Below are 15058 nucleotides of genomic sequence, written 5' to 3'. Positions count from 1 at the left end.
TAACAGTAATAGTAATTGTAGTAATAAACATTAAAGACAACTTAACTAGCCATAACATAGGAAGCTTTCTGCAACAATTCACTATTTACATTCTAGATTGTGTCTGCTCAGTGACTTGAATGTATCCCAGTGATCCATTGGCCTTAATTTCTCTAAGAACAATCCATCATGAAGTGGCTCCATTCAGTAGAACAATGTCCTTGTGCCCCTGCTATGACCCATCCATGGGTAAAACGGGTAGAGAACTTGGACTATGGGGGCGGACGTGCAACAAGAAAAATGGGAACTTTGTTCGACCCACATGAGGCTGGAGGTGGAACGTTCCTCTTAATCCAGCAGTTTAAAAGGGACTGCCAGCAAAGGGGTTCCTTCAGAACTGCTCTGTGTGTTAAAGAAAGACACAACCGTAGTGTGAAAGGATAGCGGAGGACTCCTCATGCCGACCCGAAAGATAACACTGCTGGAAGCCTGGGAGAGGCACAGGACCTTTCGGAGGAAGAAAGCTAAAGACCTGAAAATATGTCCTTGTCTACTGTAAGTGGATATACACATTTCAGGAGGGTGGTGATCGGGGTTCACAGTCTCACTGTTAAGTTGCGAGTTAGAAGTTCTCTGTTTGTCCTTAAAGATGTGATGGTAGTCAGCGCTCAATTATCAACATGGTTGGTACGCTCAGAAAATAACTTTAATAAAATGGAACATAATTCAATTGCTCATAATATCCTAAATTGAATGGACCACATTGGTGGTTGTATGCAAGAGGGAATGGGTTTGATTGTTTCAGCCAGAGTCGCCAGGTTTTGTTGTGCTAAGTAACATTTTATCTACATAGATACTATTGTGATTATTTTATCCAGGATTTTGTCAATACTTATCTTTAACACGTTATTTTGCAACTATTGCAACTGGAAGTTTTGAGAAATTATATGATACAAATGTGTATTTCCTGGTATTATCAACTGGAACATAGCTTATTGTTTTTTAAATTTGTTGTTCAGTAACCCAGGGTTACTGTGTGTGTGTGCGTGCATCAGTGCCAATTTTAGCATGTACAATCTTGGTGGGGCAAAATAATTAATTGAACTGTGATGCATGCCAGCAAAGCCACTACACAACACAACACTAAACAACACATCACTATAACAGTGACAAACTGTGCCCACAAACTGTTAGGGTCTACATAAAGCTGTCCTAACAGCATTCCCAGCATCTTACCACTGCTACACTTGGCGATCAGCGGAGCCTTGTCTGGCAGCAAAACAGTTCATTCAGCCTTATTTACTGCCATTTAAAAAAACAAAGCTGGTTTGGCTGACTTGTTTAATAACCAAATGTAGCTTCTAATGACAATTGAGATGTACAAACTATGGCATAAGGGGATGACAAGCGGATAAGAGGCAATCCGTCATTTCGATTAAGACATTAATGAGCGAGCTAGGACGGACATAGTCAATATAACTATTTGTTTAGCACTTTTGAAATGTACAGTGACAGAATTCAGAACATGGGCCGTTCTTACAGTGTTCTCCCTGTACACCAAGTCAGAACTGTAGGATAAATAAAGGGGGCATATAAGCAGACAATGAAAGCTCTTACAATATTTGATGATTACATTTTTCTAAAACAGGTTATAGGCTACATATGCACCACCAAGGCAGAACTGTAGGAGAAATGAAGAATGGTAAATAGACCAAACTATTAGGGTGAGGCACATGGGCTACTAACATCTTACTGCAAAACAGACACTTAGTATTACTTTCTTAACTACAGTATACATATCTCCCTGGCATATTACATAGTTTATGCAGCTGCATCTCTCTGGCATATTACAGTACATAATTTATGCAGCAGCATACAATACATTATTGGACTCACCTTCTTGTGCTGTGCTCACTTGAATCTATAAAGATGCCGGATTTGGATGACCGTTCAAAACGTATTTTCCCAGTCGGAGCTTGTTTATTCTCGACTTTTCATTTGTCTTGAACTCACTGAAGTCAAGTTTTCACAGTTAACAGTTGTTTTGAGCACACAAATCATGCTTCATTGACAGCACGATCAATGTTAAATGTTTATAATTTTAAACTTGGAAAAGAGCCCCTTAATACCAGATTTAGGACCACACAGCCACTCCAGTGAATGGCAGGCTAGTGATTGTTTTGCAATACTTGCAGAGTTAGCTACTGTCACTGACCCCTTCCAAACCACTCACTGTTGAATTTGCGATTTCCAACTTGTTGTGTAATGTTTATGTCCAATGGCCGATGAGCACCGATACATTTTATCTATAATTTCTCTTTATTATTTATCTTCATATGACAAGGATTAAAAAGGATTTGCCAGTAGATTGTCGACTTGATTCATGATGATGACTTCTAGCTAAGATTTTGAAAGTATGATGTTGACATGATCAGTCCAGTCAAAGCTACTGTTAGGGTTGCACATTTTGGGGAATATTCAGAGGTGGAAACTTTACGTTGGAATTAACGGGAATATATGGGAATTAACAAAAATATATGCAAATTAATATTAATACCATTTAAATGTACATCTTTTTTTGCATTGGATATATTTACCATATCATGTGGAGACAGAAGCATAAACTTTTTACCTTATCATAAGTAGACATAATGGCAAATTATTAAATCCTCCCAATAGAAATTTTAGAAATCAATTTAGTTACGAATTTAACTTCAATTAAATGAGTTGACTCTTCACATGGGATGGTTTCAGTGAACGACAAAAGAAAGGGAAAATGGAATGATCCCCAATGATCCATTGCATCTCCCAAAAACATTTTCAACATACATCTGTAAAATTATGTCTTCCTCTCAGGCTTCCATGTCTTCTCCCTGGACCTCCTCGATGTCCACCTCTTGAACATCAAACTCTGAGGCCTCATCTTCACTGTCACTTTCCAACCCTGTTGAGGATGGCTTGTTGTCAACCTCAAAAATACTAAAATTTGCCCGGATGGCCACCAATCTTTCAACCCTTGTATTGGTCATCCTGTTGGGTGCTTTGGGGTGTGTGTTCCCAAACAAGGACCAGTTGCGCTCTGAGGCGGCTGATGTTGGTGGGATTTGGAGGATGGTGGAGGCAACAGGGGAAAGAGCCTCAGATCCACAAAGTCCCTTCCACCAGATGGCTGATGATATATGTTGGCACGACTGTGAAATTGCATCTCCATCCCAAAGCACTTGCTTGGAAGTGTACCTCGCCAGACTGTCAAGAACCTTGCCCTCATCCAGGCCAAGGTGGCGAGACACGGTAGTGATGAGACCATAGGCCTTGTTGATCTCTGCATCAGACAGGATGCTCTTGCCAACATACTTAGGGACCAACATGTACGCTGCGGCGTGTATGGGCTTCAGGCAGAAGTCTTCACGCTTTTTGATGTATTTCAGAACTGCAGTTTCCTCTGCTTGGAGCCACAGTGAAGTGGGCAGGGCTGTATGGATTTCTTCTCTTACATCTGCAAGCAGAGTCTGAACATCAGAATGGATGGCATTGTCTCCCTCAATCAGTGCAATGGCTACTGCTGTAGGTTTCAGGAGTTGCAGGCTGCTTACCACTCTCTCCCAAAATACATCATCCAGGAGGATCCTTTTGATGGGGCTGTCCATATCGGCAGACTGTGATATGGCCATTTCTTGGAGAGACTCCTTCCCCACCAGGAGACTGTCAAACATGATGACAAGACCACCCCAATGGGTGTTGCTGGGCAGCTTCAATGTGTTGCTCTTATTCTTCTCACTTTGCTTGGTGAGGTAGATTGCTGCTATTACTTGACGATCCTTCACACACCTAACTATTTCCTTGGCTCTCTTGTAGAGTGTATCCATTTTTGTAGTGCCATGTCCTTGAGGAGCAGATTCAATGCATGAGCAGCACAGCCAATGGGTGTGATGTGAGGGTAGGACTCCTCCACTTTAGACCAAGCAGCCTTCATGTTCGCAGCATTGTCAGTCACCAGTGCAAATACCTTCTGTGGTCCAAGGTCATTGATGGCTGCCTTCAGCTCATCTGTAATGTAGAGACCAGTGTGTCTGTTGTCCCTGTGTCTGTGCTCTTGTAGAATACTGTTTGAGGGGTGGAGATGATGTAGTTAATTATTCCTTGCCCATGAACATTCGACCACCCATCAGAGATGATTGCAATACAGTCTGCTTTCACTATGCTTTGCTTGACCTTTACTTGAACTCTGTTGAACTCTGCATCCAGCAAATGAGTAGATAAAGCATGTCTGGTTGGAGGGGTGTATGCTGGGCGAAGAACATTAAGAAATCTCTTCTAATACACATTGCCTGTGAGCATCAGAGGTGAACCAGTTGCATATACAGCTCGAGCAAGACATTCATCAGCATTTCTCTGACTACGTTCCTCCATTGAGTCAAAAAAACTTCTGATTCCAGGAGGACCATGAGCTGTTGCTATCGATAAGGTGTCTGATTCATCATTTTCACCTCTAAAATAAGTAGAGGGACTTTTGTCCGAGGTTGCTTGTTGTGAGCGCTGAGGAAACTTTACGCACTTGGCCAGAGGATTCTGCATCTTTGTTGCATTCTTCACATGTGATTTGGCACTGTATGTGAAAATTGTAACATCTGCTTCTAACTCACACCCTCAAACACCTAGATCCCCTGAACGCAGCTCACTCCCCAGATCCCAATCACCTGAATTCTAATCACCTGTTCACACACCTGTATGTCATGACCACACACTATTTAGTTCAGTTCTTTGCACCCCATCACTGTGAGGTATTTGTTTTGTGACACACGTCTTTCAGAGCTCTGTTTTTCCCGTGATTTACTCTCGCGTATGATAGTTTTTGCCTGCCTCAGTAACGACGCCTTTTGCCTATTCCCTGCCTGTACTGTAGCCGGATTTCCTGTTATCTACCTATTGCCTGATCTCCCGGACTACGTTACTAGCCTTCTCCCTGCCTGTACTGTTGCCCTTTTGGACCCCCTGTGCATGACCTTCTGCCTGTCACTGGACCCAGCTACCTGCCTCCTCCTGTGGTCCTTTGCAATAAACACCTGCTGTGCCCTGCGCTTGAAACCAGCACTCTGTCTCCCCTCGTGTTCATTACACAAATGTACACAGCTTTTCCTTTCTACAGTAGCTGCAGTGAAATGTCTCCACACATCAGATATGGCACTTTCCCATAAAGACTAGGAAAAAATTAGTAAAAAATAAATAAATACAATTCCATGTACAGATAAGTAGTTATGCAGCTAGATTAAACAACTCCTTTGTAAGATATGTTTTAAAATGAAACATGTATGGAAACAGTTTAATTAACACTCCTCAGTTAGCAGGCTCAAGCGAGATAAAACCCACATGGTAGCAAAAACTAACTAGATGAAATTGTTAACAAGTTGGAAATGATTTAAACACACTTTGTTGTAAGCTACTATTTACTACTTAACACAAAATCATGTATGTCATATAAAATATATTCACCCCACCCAGTATTGTAATCAAAACTTACCAGAAAGCATGTAGTCCTTGGCTCAGACAGTGTACTAGCGTGGGCTAAATAGCATCTCCTTAGTGTGCAAGATCTTGAGAATCAGCTGTACATGTGATGGAAGAGTGCACCGCACATGTGATGGATCAATGCACTGTGCATGCAGAGGGTTGCAGTTCCATTGAATTGGGGATAGCAACAATACCTAGAATTGCCTTATGTGTATCCAACAAAAAAGGTTCATTGTTATATGCAAACTTTTTTGATGAATTTAAGCAAAATTCCCCAAATTCCCGGGCTTAACATCCCATGGAAATTTACCGGAAAGTTTCCGACCCTTTGCAACTCTAGCTACTGTACATATAATGCTATTTGATGTAATTTTATCCGTGGCCAATGAGCTTGAGCATTCTTGGATGGGCACTTCTAATGTAACTATATGGCAGCACCCAAGGGGCTTGAACTTTTTAGGTCTACGCTTAGCTACGCTTAGACTTTGGCGGTGAAGTAGTATCCCCAGCCACAGTGCCTTGGTTTTTCTCAAAATAGTTTTATTTAGAAGTCGTATTGTCAATGGAAAGGAGTTTCCATTGACAAAAGGGGAAGAGGATTCTGTGAAGTGGTTTCATGGCTTGTTGTAAAAGTGCAGATGAATGCATGAAAAGGACCCACATGTCTGAGTTCACATTTCAGCTGAAGCTGCTGCACAGTGTCCTCACCCAATCATTTCTCTGTGTAATTGTCCCTCTCCATAAAATTCCCTTATGAAACAATATGCCAAAACATGTTGTTTTAAATAATGCATTTTAAAGATGTATTTTTTTAAACTTCCATTTTCGTGTCTAAATCTTTTCATCTTCCTGATCCATCCCTCCAACTCACAGCCCACTGCTGAGAGACCCCAGTGTGGTTGCATCTCTCACCCAGCAGAATGCCAAGATGGTCGCCCTGCTCCCTCCCACAGGCACCGAAGTGTTCCGCCACTTCACCCTTGAGTCGCTGGCGGAGATTGATAGGCGGATGGCCGAGGAAGCAAAGGAGCAGAAGAGACAAAAGACCCTGAACATTGAGGTACATTTAACATTTTAGTCATTTAGCAGACACTTATCCAGATTCCAGAGTGACTTTACAATCAGTGGATTCAAATAAGGTAGTTCAAATGATCACATATCACAGTCAAGCCATTGCAAGTAAAACGTTCTTTTAAAATAGCTGCTATCCGCAAAATCAGTGCTAGTAAGAAATGGTAACGTGTTAGTAATCATATTTTTTTTAACCTTCTTCGGAGGTGGCAGAGCAGGACCTGCCAAAGCCAGCCGTCTACCTGGAGGCCGGCAAGATCCTGCCGTTCATCTACGGAGACCCGCCACCTGAGCTGTTCAACACGCCCCTGGAGGAACTGGATCCTTTCTACAAATCACACAAAGTGAGCACTGCAGCCCCTGTCCCTTAGTAGCCTGAGGACTGAGTGTCCACAGAACCAGACATTATCACAAAGTTATTTCCTGTACAATAAGCTCAAATTAGATGTGTATTTTGACAGACTTACACATTCCAAATAATATTATTATATTGTTATTATTCAGAGGGTAAATGCTCTCTGATTACAACAATAACTGATGTATCGAAATACATGACTCATGCAAACTCTTTTTTGCTAATATCCTTGAGACAAACATGAATACATTCAATTAAAGTAAAGATAATATTGGACTTCAAATACTTCTTCACTAATCTTTACTTCTTGTTTTTCAGACCTTTATTGTCATCACCAAAGGGAACACAATCTTCAGATTCAATGCTGAGCCTGCCTGCTACATTCTGACTCCCTTCAGTATTCTCAGGAGAGGATCCATCAAAATTCTCATGCATTCATATCTTTTCAATACAAGTACCTCACGGATCAACATGATAAATAAATATAACTTAGCATCCTGCTGCATGTTCAGAGTCAAAGAAGTGTGCTAGTATAGTGTGTGCGTGCGTGTGCATGTGTGCATGTGTGCTAAGGTGAGGAGAATCAGAGCAGGTGGTCAGTCCAGTTCAAGTGTTCAGCAGTCTGATGGCCTGTAGATAGAAACTGTATCTGAGCCTGTTGGTATCAGACCTCATGCTCTGATACCATGTGCCCGACAGTAAGGGAGTGAACAGCTCGTGGCTGGGGTGTGCGGGGTCCTTGATGACGCTGCTGGAGTTCCTCATTACCGTTTCAAGTAGGTGTCCTGGATGGGTGGGAGCACTAGGCCATCTTCACTATTCGATGTCAGGCCTTGCACTCATGGATGGAGAGAATCCTGTATCAGGCTGTGATGCAACCGGTCAGGATGCTCTCGATGGTGCAGCAGTAGTATTTGAAGAGGACATTGGCATTGCGAATTGGTGTTGTGCAAAGCCACACAGTCGTGTGTGAACAGGGAGTACTGTAGAGGGCTGAGAACACACCCCTGTGGGTGGAGGAGGGGTTGTTGACAAAAAAATTGACTAAAGAATCTCAAATTTGGACTCCATTGGTGTCCTTTAGTAGTGGTTTCTTTGCAGCAATAAGACCATGAAGGCCTGATTCACACAGTCTCCTCTGAACAGTTGATGTTGAGATGTGTCTGTTACTTGAACTCTGTGAAGCATTTATTTGGGCTGCAATTTCTGAGGCTGGTAACTCTAATGAACTTATCCTCTGCAGCAAAGGTAACTCTGGGTCTTCCATTCCTGTGGCGGTCCTGATGAGAGCCAGTTTCATCATAGCACTTGATGGTTTTTGCGATTGCACTTTGCATGTTCCGGATTGACTGACCTTCATGTCTTAAAGTAATGATGGACTGTCATTTATCTTTGCTTATTTGAGCTGTTCTTGCCATAATAAGGACATGGTCTTTTACCAAATAGGGCTATCTTCTGAAACCCCCCCCCAACCTTGTCACAACACAAGGAAAGAAATTCCACAAATGTACTTTTAAGAAGGCACACCTGTTAATTGAACTGCATTCCAGGTGACTACCTCATGATGCTGGTTGAGAGAATGCCAAGAGTGTGCAAAGCTGTCATCGAGGCAAAGGGTAGCTATTTGAAGAATCTCAAATTGATTTGTTTAAGACTTTTTTGTTTACCACATGATTCCATGTGTTATTTCATAGTTTTGAAGTCTTCGCTATTATCCTACAATGTAGAAAATAGCCTAAATAAATAAAGAAACACTGAGTGAATAGGTATTATAAAACTTTTGACCAGTAGTGTACTTATTTCAAAATTTAAGGGCTTAGTTGTCTGATGTTGGTGGGGCATATTAACCTGTTTTAAGGATACTCCTGAATCACTATGATCTATGAACGTTTTTCTTGAGTGTACTTTTAACAGAGCTGAGATTTACTTCAAAGTGCATTCACCCTATTGCTTACGCATATTAAGTTCTTTCTGATCTACATAAGTGCATAGAGAGGAGGGTTTAGGGTTTCTTCTGGACATTCCCTAGAGATATCCCTTATTGAGACAGTGGCTAGGGTGTTCATCATTGGTGCTGGTGGGTTTGAGACCCGCTAGGCGAGTCACCCTACTCACACATCCTTAGCTATATTTGGTAATGTCATTATTTGGCAACAGTTACAACATACAACATTGATCTAATTAAAATGGGTTTTAGCATCAGAAACTCCAGGTTGGGTGAACAGGAGCTCGAGATGTTTTCAATTTCGGTACACCATGAATTGTTGATGAGTAAACATACCTCTCCCCCTACTCTTATCAGAAGCCGCCGTTCGATCCATATGGAAAATGGTAATGATTTTTTAAATGTGATTTTATTATTATTAAAGATTTTTATTATCAAGTATGTTGCCCATTAGCCACTACTGATTACTATATTCATATGAATCAGAAGATATAAATAAAATAAAATGTTCTTTAAAAAATGGACTAATTAAATTGGTTCATATAATTAGATTTGAATACCATTGTAACTCCATGTTATTTCCTTAATGTGGGTACTTTGTTTAGCATGCTCATCATGTTGACAGTCATGTCCAACTGTGCGTTTATGACGATGAGTGACCCTCCGGCATGGAGTAAAACTGTTGAGTAAGTTTCAAACCTACATAGGAGATTATTAATGCTTTGTGAAAACTATAACATTATTGAGAGTGATTTTGACCACCACAAAATTTCACCTAAAGCTATTTTATAAAGCTTCTCTCTCTCCCCCTCTTTTTGTATTGCAGATATGTTTTCACTGGTATCTATACCGTTGAGGCAACAATTAAAGTGTTGTCCAGTGGCTTCTGTGTTGGAGATTTCACATACTTTCGAGATCCATGGAACTGGCTGGATTTCATTTTGATCAGCATGACGTGAGTACTGGGAGAGTGATTGCTGTCAGTTGTCAGCCCAGTAACATTAGACACAGGGACAGGTATTTAGAGTGTGTGTCTATTCGTGTGTTTCTTTGTGTGTCTGTGTGCATGAGTGAAGAAGTAAGGTCAAAGGTCAGGAAGGTCAAAGGACATCGCTTAATGAGTTTGACCCTGGCCATGTCTGCTCCTTACCTCTCCTTCCCCCAGGCCCCAGCACCCCATGTACTCTCGCTCTAAACCCTCTGTCTACTACATCAAATACGATGATTACTTCCTCATCCACGTCCACGACCTGGTCAAATCCACCTAGAATACAACTTTACCCGGTGAAAAACACCTAGAAAGAACTTGTCCCCTCTGCCTCCGATCCTCACACCTGTACACTCACCTTAGGTTGAGTCCTATTTCAACTCAGGCAATTCAGGAAATTAGGTGAAATTCAGTATTCACCAATGTCGAAATATTGGGAAAAGTTTAATTCATGAATGGAATGTCAATCCATTTCCCGAATTGACTGGATTGAAATGGAACTCTCTGCAACCATGACACTTCCCTGTCATTATTGTGGGCATGTTCCCTGCACCGTGTCTTGTCCAAGGTCAGAAGTTTGCTAAAAGTGTGAACTCTGTGACTCAGATTGACTAGTCTTTAGTAAACATAGCAAAGCTTGCATTTATTTCCTTTTCTTTTAAGCAGCTATGTTTTATTTTGTTTGGCTAAGGAGTACTAATGGTAAATCGCTCTGGGTAAGAGCATCTGCTAAATGACTAAAATATAACATATATCTCTCCATCCCTCTCTCTCACTCTTCCTCTCTCCATAATTCCCTTCTACACTACCTGCCTCGCTTTATCATGGAGCCTCATTGAATGAAAATATTTGTACACTTGCAAAGGAAGGTCACACACCACACTCCGGGTCTATTTCTAGGTGTTCACCTCCTTCCCCGTCTTTCTTTGTCCCAGTACCAAGTGACTAAAGGTCTGTGGTGCTCCAAATTGCTGCACTCTGACTTATGAGTGGCAGACAGAGTACTGTATATGAGGGGCAGATACTGTACTGTATATGGCCTTGGAGCCCCGATGAAAAGTAACACCATAAAGTTCATCCGGCTARTTTCAGCCATGTACGGCAGGTAGCCTAGCGGTTAGAGTGTTGGGCCAGTAACCGAAAGGCTGCTGGATCCAATCCCCATGCTGAAAAGGTAAAAATCAGGTTGTTCCGCCCCTGAACAAGGCAGTTAACCCACTGTTCCTGGTAGGMTGTCCATATAAGTGGGTTAAGGATCCTACTATCAAAATATGAAACAGATTGTTCCTTTCAAATGTATTTTTGTAAGTGTCATCCTTCTTCAAACAGTGAAACTTTTGCGTGTGAGTCACATCCACATCATGACGTATGCCACTTCATAACTAAATCTCCACATATGGTGTCTTACTGGTCCAGTCACACTCTTGCCTTCTGCCGTCGGCTTACAAATAACACTGCCATTTGGCTCTAGAAGTCGATAGTTGCCCTGAGCTAAATATATCCTCCGCTAAACCATATATTTTACCATAGCAACCCTCTGATCCTCCATGTTAGAATAACAACTGAGCCAATGGTATTGAATTAAGTGTAGATGATTAAAAGTCCATGAAACGGAACAGATTTTTGTTCAACTAACGCATCAACTGTCAACTCCTCCATTCTAATGTGCGGTTGTGTTGTTATGTTTTGTGCTCGGCAGGTACCTCACAGAGTTTGTTGACCTGGGCAACGTGTCTGTCTTCAGGATGTTCCGTGTACTCCGAGCCCTTAAATTAATCACTCTAATTCCCGGTACGTGTCACATAAGAAGGTCCAAATCCCACTGGGGTGTCTTTGTTTACTGCACCACTTGCTTTTGAACACCTGCTTTGGGTCCAGTGTAGCTCAGATGGTAAGTGTACGGTGCAAGCAACCAGAGGGTTGTTTTGGTTTGTATTACAGCCCTCTACTGTAAGTCACCTTGGATAAAAGCCTCTGGTAAATGGCATCTGTTATTATATTATAAGCACAATGCCCTGCAAGGTACACAATCAAAAAAAAGGTTGTTAATTACGACATACAGAGAACAAGGATATCAAGCACACTCAAATATTCTCAACGTCGTGTTATTCATTCTTCAACAAATAGTTTACAGGTCACAGATTATTTGAATGTTTATTTTGTATTTATTTTAAGGTCTGAAGACCATTGTGGGGACTCTGATCATGTCAGTGAAGAAGCTGGCTGATGTGATGATCCTAACAGTGTTCTGCCTGGCTGTGTTCGCTATGATCGGCCTGCAAATGTTCATGGGAACCCTGAAGCAGAAGTGTGTTCACTGGCCCCCTGGTGAATGGCATTTCAACTCCACCTACATGGGCAACATCACTATGGCTAATGGTTTTAATGACGTTATGGGCTACAATGGCGCAAGCACCGGCAACAGCACCTGGGACTTCAAGGCATACATCAACGATAAAGGTATTGACAGGCTTTTGATGGCACATTGATTTGTGGAAGGGGAGTTGATAATGGCCTAATGAACCATTCTATTATATTAATTGGGAATTTATCATGGCACTTACAGTATGTATATAATTGGTGGATTGGGATAGAAAACTCTCTAAAGTTTCCAAAACTGTTAAAATAATGTCTGTGAGTATAACAGAACTGATATGGCAGGCGAAAACCTGAGGAAAATCCATCCAGGAAGTGGGATTTTTTTGATGTGGGTAGTTTTCAATTGAATGCCTAGAGTATCTAATGGGTTAGTCTTTAGACATTGTTTCAGGCTTGTTTTCTGAAAAATGAAGAAGAATGAGACCTTTCTCTCAGTGGACTGTAGAATCATGCAGTGCTGGTTTGTGCTTAGTGCGCGCCCTTCGTTGTTTTTCCTTTCTATTGAATACGCTATTGTCCGGTTGAAATATTATTGATTATTTAGACAATTGACAACCTGAGGATTAATTATAAACATTGTTTGACATGTTTTGACGAACTTTACCGGTACTAGTAGGATGTATTCGTCTGCATGTTTTGACCGCCTTTGAGCCAGTGGATTACTGAACAAAACGCGCCAACAAAACAGAGTTTTTGGGATATAAAGAGGGACTTTATCGAACAAAACAAACATGTATTGTGTAGCTGGGACTCTTGTGACTGCAACCAGATAAAGATCTTCAAAGGTAAGTGATTCATTTTATCGCTATTTCTGACTTTCGTGACTCCTCTACCTGGTTGGAAAATGTTTGTATGCTTTTGTAAGCATGGCGCTGTCCTCAGATAATCACATGGATAATCAGCCTTTTTGAAATCTGACAAAGTGGCTGGATTAACAAGAAGTTAATCTTTAAGCCGATGTATAACACTTGTATTTTTATGAATGTTTATTATGACTATTTCTGTATTTTGAATTTGTCGCTCTGCAATTTCACCGAATGTTGTCGAGGTGTCTGCCTACGCCAGAAAGGTTAAATTTATTAGTTGGGATTTTGTCACAGTACTATATGATATTACTGTATATAATAACTATATAAATATGTAAAAAACATACATTTATATAAGTACACTGCCTTCGGAAAGTATTCAGACCCCTTGACTTTTTCTACATTTTGTTACCTAAAATGTATTAAATAAATACAAATTTTTCAGAAATCTACACACAATAACCCATAATGTAGTGTGTGCGTAACTGGCTGCAAGGAAGTCAGGCGCAGGTGAGCATAATTGGGTAGCAAACGGAGCCCTTTAATAAGGTAAACAAACACACGGCACTAAGAAAACGAAACAAATACGGGTTGACATAACCCGGCGCAAACCAGTCTGACGTGCACATACACGTAACAACAAACAATTCCACACACAGACATGGGGGGAACAGAGGGTAATATACATTCAGTCTGATGAGGGAATGTGAACCAGGTGTGCGGAAAAACAAAACAAAAGGAAAATGAAAGGTGGAGCGGCGATGGCTAGAAGACCGGTGACGTCGACCGCCGAACGCCGCCCGAACAAGGAGAGGGACCGACCTCGGTGGAAGTCGTGACACATAATGACAAAGCGAAAACAGGTTTCTTGACATTTTTGGAAAAAACAGACATACCTTATTTACATAAGTATTCAGACCCTTTGCTATGAGACTTGAAATTGAGCTCAGGTGTATCCTGTTTCCATTGATCATCCTTGAGATGGTTTTACAACTTGATTGGAGTCCACCTGTGGTAAATTCAATTGATTGAACGTGATTTGGAAAGGCACTCATCTGTCTATGTAAGGTTCCACAATTGACAGTGCATGTCAGAGCAAAAACCAAGCAATGAGGTCGAAGGAGTTGTCCTTAGAGCTCCGAGACAGGATTGTATCGAGGCACAGATCTGGGGAAGGGTAGCAAAACATTTCTGCAGCATTGAAGGTCCCCAAGAACAGTGGCCTTCATCATTCTTAAATGGAAGAAGTTTGGAATCACCAAGACTCTTCCTAGAGCTGGCCGCCCGGCCAAATTGAGCAATCAGGTGAGAAGGGCCCTGGTCAGGGAGGTGATCAAGAATTTGATGATCACTCACACAGAGCTCCAGAGTTCCACTGTGGAGATGGGAGAACCTTCAAGAAAGACAACCATCTCTGCAGCACTCCACCAATCAGGCTATTATGGTAGAGTGGCCAGACAGAAACCACTCCTCAGTAGAAGGCACATGACAGCCCGCTTGTAGTTTGCCAAAGGGCACCTAAAGACTCTCAGACCATGAGAAACAAGATGTTCTGGTCTGATGAAACCAAGATTAAACTCTTTGGCCTGAATGCCAAGCGTCACACCTGGCACCGTCCCTAAGATGAAGCATGGTGGTGGCAGCATCATGTTGTGGGGGTGTTTATCAGTGGCAGGGACTGGGAGACTAGTCAGGATTGAGGCAAATATGAACGGAGCAAAGTACAGAGAGATCCTTAATGAAAACCTGCTCCAGAGCGCTCAGAACCCCAGACTGTGGCGAAGGTTCACCTTCCAACAGGACAATGACCATAAGCACACAGCTAAGACAATGCAGGAGTGGGTTTGGGACAAGTCTCTGAATGTCCTTGAGTGGCCCAGCCAGAGCCCGGACTTGAACATGATCGAACATCTCTGGAGAGATCTGAAAATAGATGTGCAGCTCCCCATCCAACCTGACAGAGCTTGAGAGGATCTTTCTTTTTTAATTTAATTTATTCATTTAACCTTTATTTAACTAGGCAAGCC

General features: G+C 41.7%; 1 protein-coding gene across 1 annotated transcript in view; it reads left to right on the top strand.

The window, feature by feature from the left end:
- The first annotated feature begins 369 nt into the window (after positions 1 to 369).
- Positions 370 to 15058, top strand: part of scn4ab (sodium channel, voltage-gated, type IV, alpha, b) — a 34797-nt gene continuing 20108 nt past the window's right edge. Inside the window, exons 1-8 of the mRNA XM_024011897.3 lie at positions 370 to 534; positions 6361 to 6547; positions 6765 to 6902; positions 7232 to 7350; positions 9455 to 9544; positions 9685 to 9813; positions 11546 to 11637; positions 12022 to 12306. Of these exons, the coding sequence (XP_023867665.1) occupies positions 437 to 534; positions 6361 to 6547; positions 6765 to 6902; positions 7232 to 7350; positions 9455 to 9544; positions 9685 to 9813; positions 11546 to 11637; positions 12022 to 12306 (1138 nt within the window). The 5' untranslated portion in view covers positions 370 to 436. The remainder of the gene's footprint in view (positions 535 to 6360; positions 6548 to 6764; positions 6903 to 7231; positions 7351 to 9454; positions 9545 to 9684; positions 9814 to 11545; positions 11638 to 12021; positions 12307 to 15058) is intronic.

This window comes from Salvelinus sp. IW2-2015, linkage group LG20 (genome assembly GCF_002910315.2).
Source record: "Salvelinus sp. IW2-2015 linkage group LG20, ASM291031v2, whole genome shotgun sequence".
In the NCBI taxonomy this organism is placed as follows: Eukaryota; Metazoa; Chordata; class Actinopteri; order Salmoniformes; family Salmonidae; genus Salvelinus; species Salvelinus sp. IW2-2015.
The sequence above is the reverse complement of the archived record's forward strand: the minus strand, read 5'-3'. Positions and strand labels throughout refer to the sequence as shown.